Source organism: Oncorhynchus masou, chromosome 31 (genome assembly GCF_036934945.1).
Source record: "Oncorhynchus masou masou isolate Uvic2021 chromosome 31, UVic_Omas_1.1, whole genome shotgun sequence".
In the NCBI taxonomy this organism is placed as follows: domain Eukaryota; kingdom Metazoa; phylum Chordata; class Actinopteri; order Salmoniformes; family Salmonidae; genus Oncorhynchus; species Oncorhynchus masou.
Genome location: NC_088242.1, coordinates 49538216 through 49551812, shown reverse-complemented (window position 1 = coordinate 49551812; position 13597 = coordinate 49538216). Strand labels below are relative to the sequence as shown.

The following is a 13597-nucleotide window of genomic DNA, read 5'->3' as shown; positions in this document are numbered from 1 at the left end:
AACAAAACGTTTGTTTGTTTTGAAGATGACATTTTAATCCCTGAAAATGTTTTCATCCTGTGTAGGAGGTACATGCAAATCCATGTTGTTTCTAAGGCTATTGTTCATTTGAAGACACAATCTGTCATCCTCGAGGAGGAAGTGAGGAAGAGGAAGAGAGGCCCAACCTGGTGGGAAAATCTGTCTCCCTCCGGCAGGTGGCGTTTTGTTGTTGTTTCGCCCATCAGCAAGGAATTTTGTATGGTCAATGAGAGATTGTTGAATTTGGTCAATAAAAATGGATTGCTTATTTGCTTTACGGCTTATTTGATCAAGGTTTATTCGATCGAATAGAAGTTCGTAATGCTTAAGTTGTTATGAGTGTACTGAAGTAAGTAGGACACGTAACATCCAGGCAACTTTGAGAAAAACACTATATCGAAATTCTCTCTCTCCATTGAATATTGGCGGATGACAACAAACATCATCGAATACTCAAATTATTACAATAACAAAAGATTTAAGTGGCTTGGAACAGGTATGTTAGCAGGTGCCAGGCGCACCAGTTTGGGTCAAGAACTGCAACGCAGCTGGGCTTTTCATGCTCAACAGTTTCACGTGTGTATCAAGAATACACCACCCAAAGGACATCCAGCCAACTTGACACAACTGTGGGAAGCATTGGAGTCAAAATGGGCCAGCATCCCCGTGGAACGCTTTCGACACCTTGTAGAGTCCATTCCCCGACAAATTGAGACTGTTCTGAGAGCAAAAGGGGGTACAACTTTTAATATTAAATTGTTTTATATACTTTTGTACACAAAATACTGTATATAGTTATAGATAGGCTAGACTGCATTGTCTGCATAATAGTGATTTGTGAAGATTGTAGCTATAGCCTACCAGATTCCTTCATTTCTTTCTACCAACAGGAAATAATGGTTAGTACAGCATGCCAAACTGACCCTTGGGTGTCAGTGTTCCTGTGCTGCGGTGGAGAAGAGGTTCACCGGAGCCATCACTAAAGAGCTCGAGGCCTAGCTAAATTGCGCTCACCATAATCAGTATACAACCGAGTCCCGCCACAGATGGAGCTGACAGAGAGAGCGAGTGAGATGAGGGAAGACCAGGATTCGCTGTATGAAACTGAGAGCTCAGAATTACAATCATCACAGTGCGAGCGAGCCATGAGATACTATCGAAGAGTATGTGCAAGATCCGAAATATAGCATGCTGAAGGAGTTGTTCATGAGCCAGGATGTCGAGCAGGTATCATCAGTTCATCCCTGAAAATAAATTGTTTTTCCATCACCATGGAGACCATCCAGTGTGTTGTGGACCATAGGAGGAAGTTGGAGTCCCAGATCAGAGTGGGAAATGTTTGCAGGGAATCTGTTGGTGCCATCACCGGTCTTCCTAACTGGCGGCTCCCACTCCACATTTGTAGAAACATGTTGCCTCCTCAGCCTGGTGTCCATGTCGCTGCGACAGTTTGCAAACCAACCTTGCATCTACATTGTGCCAGAGGTTAAACATGTGGGCCCAGCACACAGAGGTGATTCTGGCTAGAATTGATGACAGTCCACTGATTCGCCAGGCCACTGTGCCTTCTTTGGCACTTACACAGTCCTGGACTCTGCTTCCCACCTGATCCAGCCCAGGAGACTTTGCATGTGACCGAATTGAAGAATGGCTACTGGTTGGACAGAGGGACAGAGGGATTAGTGAGGTGCCTGCAAACACATGATTTATTTTATTAACCATTGAGATAGAACTCTTTTACAAGAGAGCCCTGTATACGTTTACAAATAAAGCACAGTACATACATAAAACACAACAGCCCAACAAAATGCACTATAGTAAAACACAACATTAAACATATTTAATAAGAAAAGCAATCGCAATGCTGAAACAAGTTATTTTAAAATCCTTTTGAGGTAAGCTATAGCCCAACCTACATCTTGTAGCTAGCCTCAGGGTTATAAGTGTGTATTTGGTGGATGTACGAAGATCACTTAGGTCACTTTTTTTAGTAATAATGCTTTTACTATTTTCCTTAACTGGCCCATGGATGCAGCATTGAAACCCTGGCCACTGACAGGTGTCCACACGTGAGGGTGCACTTGAGGGACTCCTATACTCATACAGTATCTGGCATGAGTATGAGCTTTGACACATTTCCAAAGGTGCGAGGAAGAAGCTGGTGGCCACCGGGAAGCCAGAGGTACTGTCATATATTTGACAGTAAGATCAGAAATATGTGATTATAATGATTCCAGTCAGTGACTCAGGGGGTCTCATTTATTCCCTGTCTGTCTCAGGTACTGCCATGGAAGAGGGCATTAACACACCACTTGTGGTACTGTGACGCCACTGTGACGCCACTGTGACGCCACTGTGACGCCACTGTGACGCCACTGTGACGCCACTGTGACGCCACTGCTGGTGGGAGTGTCCAGGTGCTGAAAACATAGCCCACCTATAATTTTGCCCAAACAACTACCTCTTTCCCTACTGTATTTATTTATTTTATTTATTTATTTTGCTCCTTTGCACCCCATTATTTTTATTTCTACTTTGCGCATTCTTCCACTGCAAATCTACCATTCCAGTGTTTTACTTGCTATATTGTATTTACTTTGCCACCATGGCCTTTTTTTGCCTTTACCTCCCTTATCTCACCTCATTTGCTCACATCGTATATAGACTTGTTTATACTGTATTATTGACTGTATGTTTGTTTTACTCCATGTGTAACTCTGTGTCGTTGTATGTGTCGAACTGCTTTGCTTTATCTTGGCCAGGTCGCAGTTGTAAATGAGAACTTGTTCTCAACTTGCCTACCTGGTTAAATAAAGGTGAAATAAAAAAGAAAAGTGGATCACCACAGTTCGCCCCATTACAAATGAGCACCAGTGGGTCACTGGAGATACATTCGACTGCTGTGAGCACCCCCACCCTTCACACCTGAAGAAGGAACACATCCTCAATCCGAGATTGTTGAAGGATCTCGAAAGTAAATAAACTATAAACTATTTCTGGACCTATATTGCAAGATCTTTTGTAAATTAATAAGCACATTTTTCAAACCTTGTTTTAGTTATTTGTGCATTCCTATGTGAATAACTGCAACCAATTGATTGTAGTATAATTGTCGTAGCCTACTTATTAATCTCTTGTTACATTAATTTTCTTTGGTAGGTGACGAAGTGTGTTCAGACAGGTGAACAAGAGAGTGTACATGCCCTGTTCACTAAATACGTGCCCAGGAGGAACACGTTCGGCCTTCCAGTGATGTCGCAAGACTCCAAGTGGCTGCCTTACACCACAATCCTTCGGTGGACAAGACATCAGGCTACAACACATGAGGGAGTGCTCCGTTTCAAGCAAGAGTTCTCCAAGGCTGCCAGGGTGTTTGTGGTGAAACCCATCAATGGGGAGAAGACACAGTGTTTCAGGTCTGAGCTTCTAGACTGCATCGTGTCAGATGTACACATAAAAATAGTTGACAATATGGGGTGAAAGAAGTTTATGCACATGGCCTTGTGGTCAACAGTACAGATGGCTAAGTCAGTTCTTGATGGTAGTTCCTCTGCTGGCTGAGAGGAAATGACCTAAAATGATGTGTGTAACTTATATCTAGGACAATCCCAGCGGACTCTCCTGAGTGCCCAAAGAGAGAGAGTGGCGGTCACTTTGGGAAAGCGGACTGGTGTTCCGAAAATGGAGAAGGAGCAAGCCATTCAACAGCGAATTCAAAGATACACCCATCCATAGAGGGAATCGGAGTGGAATGGCTTTTCCACAGATTCTTTTGACCTGTTAATCGGATGTGCTTCCTTGTCTCGGACCTGCTGTTTCGAGACTCTGTCCCGGACCTGCTGTTTCGACTCTCTCTCCCGGACCTGCTGTCTCTACTCTCTCTCCCGGACCTGCTGTTTCAACTCTCTCTCCCGGACCTGCTGTCTCTACTCTCTCTCCCGGACCTGCTGTTTCGACTCTCTCTCCCGGACCGGCTGTTTCGACTCTCTCTCCCGGATCTGCTGTCTCTACTCTCTCTCCCAGACCTGCTGTCTCAACTCTCTCTCCCGGACCTGCTGTCTCTACTCTCTCTCCCGGACCTGCTGTTTCGACTCTCTCTCCCGGACCTGCTGTTTCGACTCTCTCTCCCGGACCTGCTGTCTCTACTCTCTCTCCCGGACCGGCTGTCTCGACTCTCTCTCCCGGACCTGCTGTCTCGACTCTCTCTCCCGGACCTGCTGACTCGACTCTCTCTCCCGGACCTGCTGACTCGACTCTCTCTCCCGGACCTGCTGTCTCGACCTCTGAATGCTCGGCTATGAAAAGCCAGCTGACATTTGCTCCTGAGGTGTTGAACTGTTGCACCCTCTATAACCATTGTGGTTGTTATTATTTTGATGCAAAAAGGGCTTTGTAAAATACATTTGATTTATTGATTGCATGCTGTGTTGCATGCTGTGTATTAACTGTCTGAGTGATGTGGCATTTTTATAGTATCTGTAACATATTTTGGTGTGTATTTAATCTGCAACTTCATTTCTTAAAGGGGCAATCAGCAGTAGAAACAATAACAATATAACAATCTCCATGCCCCTGATTCGGTAAAAAGCTCAGGGATGGGGCTGGAGAAATTTAACCACTCTCAAATTCATAGACAGAGCATTCAGTGGAAGGACTGGCCACCCATGATATCAAAGTTATAGTTTTAACCATGTTTTGGGGCTATATTGTGTTTGTTTAAATGTTTTTATTTTATTTTTTACAAACGTTGGAGTAAAACAAGCTTATATTTTGGATTCTGATGGGCTACAACAGTTGAACTAAGCTCATGAGACATTTATAAGTCATATTCTTCAAGAGTCAATGGGTACATTTAATTAATTTATAACTACAAAAATGTATGTAGCAATTGCTCTTTGCTGCTTTTAGGTAAGCTACTGTTGTAGTGTCTATTGAGCTTGTGCACGAGGCAAACACTTGCAACCACAGCCTTTCCTGTGAATCCTCTTCTTGTTACATTGGAACTTGTAAAAACAATGTAATAACCCTGTAACTTACTATGCATTGTAATCCTCTTTCTGTGATCTATTTCCACTACCATGTGCCCAGTTCGCTTGGGATAAAAGCATCTGCTAATGTTATTAGTCTTCTTTGAGTCTACCAACAACAGTGTAGTTACCATTCCTTGACAATAAATGGCAGCCAATGCTAGTTTAGTTTAAGTCACTACTCTAATAACAGGGCCAGTGGGTAAAGTGCACGTTTAAAGTAGTTGTATCTTCCAAGCAAGTTTCTCTGGTTACACTTGAACTTGTTGTTATAGTGGACAATCTAACTAATACATTTTTTTATTTACATAAGGCGCTGGCATTAGATCTATGTCTTGAAATAAGTACAGCAGGCTAGATTTACTCAATTATTAGGCTTTATTTAAACTCAAACCCTATGTAGATGCCACTTGCTTCTGGGTATGTGCGCCTTATGGAAGAAACCACACACAGGGATTTGCTGTACACCTCATCCAATTATCCCGTGTGCACATAGGGTGAACTGGCGGTAAGCAGCCAGTCTTTATGCTCTTCAAACAAAATCATAAGTTAGTCTGATACCGAAACTAAATCACAATGTATTTATGTTCAGCACTCTCGTACTTTGCAGACAATGCAGTCTCGCTTATCTCTAACTATATACAGTATTTAGCTGGTAGCCTATTTACACAGTGTACAAAACATTAAGAACACCTTCCTAATATTGAGTTGTACCCCTTTTTTGCCCTCAGAACAGCCTCAGTTCATTGGAACGAAAGCGTTCCACAGGGATGCTGGCCCATGTTGACTCCGCTGCCTCCCACAGTTGTGTCAAGTTGGCTGGATGTCCTTTGGGTGGTGGAACATTCTTGATACACACGGAAAACTGTTGAGCATGAAAAGCCCAGCAGCATTGCAGTTCTTGATACACTCAAACCATTTCGCCTGGCACATGCCATACCCTGTTTAAAGGCACTTAAATATTTTGTCTTACCTATTCACCCTCTGAATGGCACACATACACAGTCCATGTCTCAATCCTTATTTAACCTGTCTCCCCCTTCATCTACACTGATTGACGTCAATTTAACAAGTGACATCAATAACGGATCATAGCTTTCACCTGGATTTAACTGGTCAGTCTATGTCATGGGAAGAGCAGTCGTTCCTAATGTTTTGTACACTCAGTGTATATTTAAGCAATAAGGCCCGAGGAGGTGTGGTATATGGCCAATATAGCACGGCTAAGGGCTGTTCTGATGCACAACGCAACGCAGGGTGCCTGGATAGAGCCCTTAGTTGTGGTATATTGACCATATACCACAAACCCTCAAGGTGCCTTATTGCTATTATAAACTGGTTGCAAACGTAATTGGACCAGTAAATTGTATTTATTTATTTATTCCCATGACATTCGGTCTGATACACCATGGCTTTCAGCCAATCAGCATTCAGGGCTCAAACCACCGGTTTATAATACACATTGTAACTTGGACTCCACGTTGTCGGGGCTATCCGTCTCATCCCTCATAGGCTTTACAGTGTTCACAGGAAGGGGTCGCTGGCAGTCATTAACTTGGTTTTCTGGGGGAGGAGGAGGAGGAGGAGGTCCGGCACTCTCATTAGAGTAACTGTGACTAAAAAGGCCACTGTCAATGGCCGGCCCCGGGCAGTGAGGTCTCTGTCGGGACTAGGGGGCTGCTAGTGCTAGCTGCTGCATAAGTAGGCCTACTATATTCCACCTGCAATGGTGTTTCGTCAGTCGAGGACAAGATAGTAGCTTTGTTGATGTGGTTCTTCGGTAATCAGATAAAGCTTTTTTTGTGGTGTTTATGTGCACCAATTGGTCTTGCCTTAATTCATCTTGAACAACACACCCACTCTCCACCTGATTCACTTAACTTTTTTGAACTCGATGGCCAAAATCGGTGAGAAGGCCTAGGCGGGCTGCCGCCAACAGCTCTGAGACAGGCTAATTAGATGCAACTACACTACATGATCAGAAGTATGTGGACCCCTGCTCGTCGAACATCTCATTCCGAAATCATGGGCATTAATATGGAGTTGGTCCTCCTTTACTGCTATAACAGCCTCCACTCTTCTGGGAAGGCTTTCCACTCGATGTTGGAACATTGCTGAGGGGACTTGCTTCCATTCAGCCACAAGATCATTAGTGAGGTCGGGCAATGATGTTGGACGATTAGGCTTGGCTCAAGTTGGCGTTCCAATTCATCCAAAAGGTGTTCGATGAAGTTGAGGTCAGGGCTCTGTGCAAGCCAATGCAGTTCTTCCACACTGATCTCGACAAACCATTGTGTATGGACCTCTCTTTGTGCATGGGGGCATTGTCATGTTGAAAAGGGGCAACTGTTGCCACAAAGTTCGAAGCACAGAATCGTCTAGAATGTCATTCTATGCTGTAGTTTTAAGATTTCCCGTCACTGGAACTACATGAAAAACAGCCCCAGACCATTATTCCTCCTCCACCAAACTTTACAGTTGGCACCATGCTTTCGGGTCATCCGCCAAACCCAGATTTCTCCGTCGGACTGCCAGATGTTGAAGGGAACGTGTTTCCATTGCTCCAGTGTCCAATGGCGGCAAACTTTACACCACTCCAGCTAACGCTTGGCATTGCGCCTTGTGATCTTAGGCTGTGTAGCTGCTTGGCCATGGAAACCCATTTCAAGAAGTTCCCGAAGAATTGTTCTTGTGCTGATGTTGCTTCCAGAGGCAGTTTGGAACTCAGTGTGTTGCAACCGAGGATAGATGATTTTTAAGGACTACGCACATCAGCACTCGGCGGTCCCTTTCTGTGAGCTTGTGAGCTTCCACTTCGCGGATTAGACGTTGTTGCTCCTAGATGTTTCCACTTCACAGTAACAGCACTTACAGTTGACCGGGGCAGCTCTAGCAGGGCAGAAATGTGATGAACTGACTTGTTGGAAAGGCCATTCTACTGCCAATGTTTGTCTATGGAGATTACATGGCTGTGTGCTCGATTTTATACACCTGTCAGCAAATTTGAAGGGGTGTCCACATACTTTTGTATATATAATGTAAACTCAGCAAAAAAAAGAAATGTCCTTTCATTGTCAACTGCATTTATTTTCAGCAAACATAAATATTTGTATGAACATAACAAGATTCAACAACTGATACATAAACTGAACAAGTTCCACATACATGTGACTAACAGAAATTGAATTATGTGTCCCTGAACAAAGGGGGGTGGGGGTGGGGGGGTCAAAATCAAAAGTAACAGTCAGTATCTGGTGTGGCCACCAGCTGCATTAAGTACTGCAGTGCATCTTCTCCTCGTGGACTGCACCAGATTTTCCAGTTCTTGCTGTGAGATGTTACCCCACTCTTCCACCAAGGCACCTGCAAGTTCCCGGGCATTTTGGGGGGGAATGGCCCTAGCCCTCACCCTCCGTTTCCAACAGGTCCCAGACATGCTCAATGGGATTGAGATCCAGGCTCTTCGCTGGCCATGGCAGAACACTGACATTCCTGTCTTGCAGGAAATTACGCACAGGACGAGCAGTGTGGCTGGTGGCATTGTCATGCTGGAGGGTTATGTCAGGATGAGCCTCAGGAAGGGTCCAACATGAGGGAGGAGGATGTCTTCCCTGTAACGTACAGCGCTGAGATTGCCTGCAATGACAACAAGCTCAGTCATGAAGGACCCTCCTCCTCCAAATCGATCCCACTCCAGAGTACAGGCCTCATTCCTTCGACGACAAACGCGAATCCAATCATCACCCCTGCTGAGACAAAACCGCTACAGTGAAGACAACTTTTTGCCAGTCCTGTCTGGTCGAGCAACGGTGGCTTTGTGCCCATAGGCGATGTTGTTGCCGGTGATGTCTGGTGAGGACCTGCCTTACAACAGGCCTACAAGACCTCAGTCCAGCCTCTCTCAGCCTATTGCGGACAGTCTGAGCACTGACGGAGGGATTGTGCGTTCCTAGTGTAACTCGGGCAGTTGTTGTTGCCATCCTGTACCTGTCCCACTGGTGTGATGTTCGGATGTACCAACCTGTGCAGGTGTTGTTACACGTGGTCTGCCACTGTGAGGATGATCAGCTGTCCGTCCTGTCTCCCCGTTGTGCTGTCTTAAGCATCTCACAGTGCGGACATTGCAATTTATTGCCCTGGCCACGTCTACAGTCCACATGCCTCCTTGCAGCATGCCTAAGGCACGTTCACACAGATGAACAGGGACACTGGGCATCTTTCTTTTGGTGTTTTTCAAAGTCAGTAGAAAGGCCTCTTTAGTGTCCTAAGTTTTCTTAACTGTGACCTTAATTGCTTACCGTCTGTAAGCTGTTAGTGTCTTAATGACCGTTCCACAGGTGCATGTTCATTAATCGTTTATTGTTCCATGAACACGCATGGGAAACAGTGTTTAAACCCTTTACAATGAAGATCTGTGAGGTTATTTGAATTTTTACGAATTATCTTTGAAAGACAGATTCCTGAAAAATGGACGTTTCTTTTTTTTGCTGAGTTTATATTGTCTGTCTGACACACCTACTACACGTGTAGATTGGACAACACAAACACTTCGGTTGCTACATGTGGAAATTAAAAAGGGTTGTTGCTTTCAAAGGTATTTATAACAAAAAACAAACATTTTAACATAGGTATGAGATGACAGATCATGGGCCTCCAGATCTCGTGGGCCCCCCCGCCTTGTGGAGGTTTCTGCTACGCTATTGGGTGAACTCGAGACATTGCTGCTGTTATCGAGCAAGTGGATAACAAAAAATGTCCATCCTATGCAATTCAAGAGTCACAAAAATTTCACAGCTGAGATGTCAGATTGGAAGGAAAGAGGATGGGGATCATGTTTTTTTACAGGTCAATTTGATTATATAAGATCAATATATTAAGCAAGCATCATCCTCCACCAGTAGACAAGCGTCCGTCATCTCTGATGTGCCAGAGAAAGCAAAGGCCTCAGTGATGAGGTTTGGATGTAAGTTTCCTGTTTTTATTGATAAACCATTTTTTGTATTGGTGTTTGTTGACATATGTAACCAGGGTAGTGATTAAAAAAGGTGGGTAAACCGGAGGTAAATTTGAGTAAACCCCTTAATGCAAAAAAAATAATGAACATATCTACCATAATAAATTCATAGCCCTATTCTCAAAATAAGACTGAAACTGGGTTTACCTTCCACTACATGACCATAGGAATTGACAAGACAGCACAGATCTGGGACCAGACTAATATTTGTGTTATCATAACCTCTTCCATTTTGTTTTCTCTGCGGTCTCCTCTCCTCCATGGAGCCAGAGTTGTGTTACTCAAAGTAAACCCCAGGGACAAGCTGAACGTACTGACTGACCTGGATGAGCAGAACCTGTCCTACATCCCGAACTTCCAGGAGGCAGCCCGGACAAGATCCACAAAACCGTCCAGCTGACACAGGAAGGAATGTAAGGAAGGGCAGTTGGGCATACAATTCATATTGGACAAATCCAAGCAGTCCCTCATTTCTTCCGTTTCATGCCTAATGAATATACACATAATATACACATAATGAGGAAGCGAACAGGTTTTTATAAATGTCTGCAAATGTATTAAAAATAAACAGAATTACATTATTTACACAAGTATTCAGACCATTTGCTATGAAATTCAAAATTGAGATCAGGTGCATCCTGTTTTCATTGATCATCCTTGAGATGTTTCTACAACTTGATTGGAGTCCACCTGTGGTAAATTAAATTGATTGAACATGATTTGGAAAGGCACACACCCGTCTATATAAGGTCCCACAGTTGACAGTGCATGTCAGAGCAAAATCCAAGCTATGAGGTCGAAGGAATTGGCTGTAGAGATCAGAGTCAGGATTCTGTCGGGGTAAAGATCTGGGGAAAGGGTACTAGAACATTTCTGCAGCATTGAAGGTGCCCAAGAACACAGTGGCCTCCATCATTCTTAAATGGAAGAAGTTAGGAACCACCAAGACTCTTCCTAGAGCTGGCACTCAGCTCCAGGGTTCCTCTATGGAGATGGGAGAACCTTCTAGAAGGACAACCATCTCTGTAGCACTCCACCAATTAGGCCTTTATGGTAGAGTGAACAGACAGAAGCCACCAAATACAGGTGTGCAAAGCTTGTAGCGTCATACCCAAGAAAACACTGGGCTGTAATCATTGCCAAGGGTGCTCCAACAAAGTACTGAGTAAAGGGTCTGAATACTTATGTAAATGTAATAGTTTATTTTGAATACATAATACAACTAACTACATTTGGAGTAGGCATATGAAAGCAGACTGGCACCCAGCCTAACTGTTAACACTGTGTCCATCTACTTGTGTAACATACAGGAAGAGTGAGACCCGCATACTGGTGCAGCAGATAGACATTGTGAAAAACACCATTCAGAGGGAGGAGGAAAAGACCTCTGAGCTGGAGCATAAGTTCAGGATCTTCTCCTTTGGAGAGCACAGGGCTGACATAAGGATGGGCACGGTAATTTGAATATCCGAACGGACATTAGTATTTGAATACCTGGGAGAGTATTCAGTGGTATAGTGGTGCCTGAAGTATAGTTTTAATTGTACCTAACGTTTCCCAAACAGCCCACCAGGCTAAGGAAAGCCACCTTGTGTGAAAAACACTCTGAATCGATCAAATTGCCATAAGGTTGGCGTCTGAAGACATTTACTGATTATAAATGAGCTTTTATTACATTTACATTTACATTTAAGTCATTTAGCAGACGCTCTTATCCAGAGCAACTTACAAATTTTATGTTAGGTCTATATTTTAGCTAGCTTAAGCCAAAGAAGGATTTACAAAAATGTGCTGCTCATAAATATGCCATTGTCTGTTATTTCAGTTAGATCTATAATTAAATGTCCTGTATACTTTGATTATAAAATAGCTCAATTGTTTAATATTCTTGCCTCACCACAAAATACCATAAGATGTTCCTGAAAAGTGCAATATGCACAATTTTATTATCCTTGTGCCATGAGGGGCACAACAGCTTGGTTCATCATCATCATCATCATATAAAAAAAATACATAACTGTTTTCACAACAAGATGTTTTTCATTAAAAAAAAACGAGGACTAATCCAGTGAACAAGATTAGCGGCCGGATGAAAAAAAATATATAAACTAAAGAAAGTAGAAGACGCCTGCTGAAGCATTCAGCTTTCAAGCATCTTTCATTTCCCCATCCTCTTCCTCCTCTTCTACTCCTCTTATGAACAAGACATTGTTGCATCTGTGTGGAGGGGAAACACATGGAAACTGTTAGCTCAGTGCAGGCTGGTTCTATGACAGAGAGAAGGGCTATTTCTACAATCAGAGGAGATATGGATGTAGCCTGGTCCCAGGTCTGTTTGTGCTGTCTTGAAACTCCTATGGTCATTGTCACACCAAACTATGATGACCCTAATAGGAGTTAACAAGGCAGCACAAACAGATCTGGGACCAGGCTAATGTGTGTGAAATCATAAGCTATGTGAGGTGCAAGTAAACCATTGAGCATTCCACTGAACTTACCTGACAAGCACCTCTCCTAGGTGTCCAGCCAACGCTCCATCTACATACTCTTCAGTGTTGGCCAACTATAAATCAGAGACAATAGATTTTATAGCTATACTTTATAGATATGGACTATTATTATAGATATGTTACAGATGGCAATACAAAACCAGACATGTACATTTGTATGGCTCTGGATGTAATTTTGTGTATTGGGTAATTATTCCAGAACTTGCTGTACAATGGTGCTTTTTACCATTTGAGGATAATAATGTTCACACATTTTAGACATCGTCTGGTCCACGTACCTGCATGTTCATGTAGCTGTCCACGGACACCAGGTATCCCTTGTATTCCATACCCCACTTCAGCTTCACCATCACGGGCTTACCAGTAAGACCATTCAGAAACGGTTTGGGATTCAGCGGTAAACTCTGAAATGATATCATTCACACGTGTTGTTGAGACGAGCTAGCATTAGTGTACATTTGATCACATTAGCTCCATCTCACAGCTTGCTACTTATATTCATAGCTAGTCAAACTAGCCTTTCACATACAGTGCAAAGCAAAAGCGGCTAACAAGTTAGCTAGCTAACTTAGCTGCTAACTCGCTAGCTATTTGGATAATCCCAACAAAAGGGCACAATGCGAATTTATGATAGCTACTCAAATTCAATTTATGATAGCCTGGCCCTTCACTACATATTATCAATACTCATCCAACACCTCATAGTATAGCCTATATTTACCATTTTGATTGTGTATGAGCTCCAACGCAAACTACACGCTGTTGTCGTTTGCAGGAAGTAATGGTGAACTCTTATGTTTAAAAAAAATGGCGGTTGGCAACCAAAAGGTGCACTACTGCCACCAACTGGACTGGAGAGTACATTCTTCTTCTTCTTCTTCTTCTTCTTCATCTGATCCAACCCTAGGCCAACGATCTGAGAAGACGGGACACTACCACTCAATACACCCTGTAACTTTTCTCGTACCCCCAAGTACTTTTCTGCAGCTGCCACCACAACATCTATTTCCTGTGACTTACGTTCC

General features: G+C 43.4%; 1 protein-coding gene across 1 annotated transcript; it reads right to left on the bottom strand.

Moving 5' to 3' along the window:
• Positions 1-11978: 11978 nt before the first annotated feature.
• Positions 11979-13373, bottom strand: LOC135524059 (small nuclear ribonucleoprotein F-like). The gene is made up of 4 exons (XM_064951210.1): positions 13294-13373; positions 12851-12976; positions 12561-12625; positions 11979-12279 (listed from the first exon to the last, which is right to left on the bottom strand). The coding sequence occupies exons 1-4, from the start codon at positions 13294-13296 to the stop codon at positions 12210-12212; spliced, it is 264 nt and encodes an 87-aa protein (XP_064807282.1). The 5' UTR covers positions 13297-13373; the 3' UTR covers positions 11979-12209.
• Between the last annotated feature and the right edge of the window lie 224 nt (positions 13374-13597).

Coding starts and splice junctions, on each gene's coding strand:
- LOC135524059 (XM_064951210.1), bottom strand. Junction 12,626..12,850: donor ACAGCTACATGAACATGCAG/GTACGTGGACCA, acceptor TCTGATTTATAG/TTGGCCAACACTGAAGAGTA. Junction 12,280..12,560: donor CTAGGAGAGGTGCTTGTCAG/GTAAGTTCAGTG, acceptor CCCTCCACACAG/ATGCAACAATGTCTTGTTCA.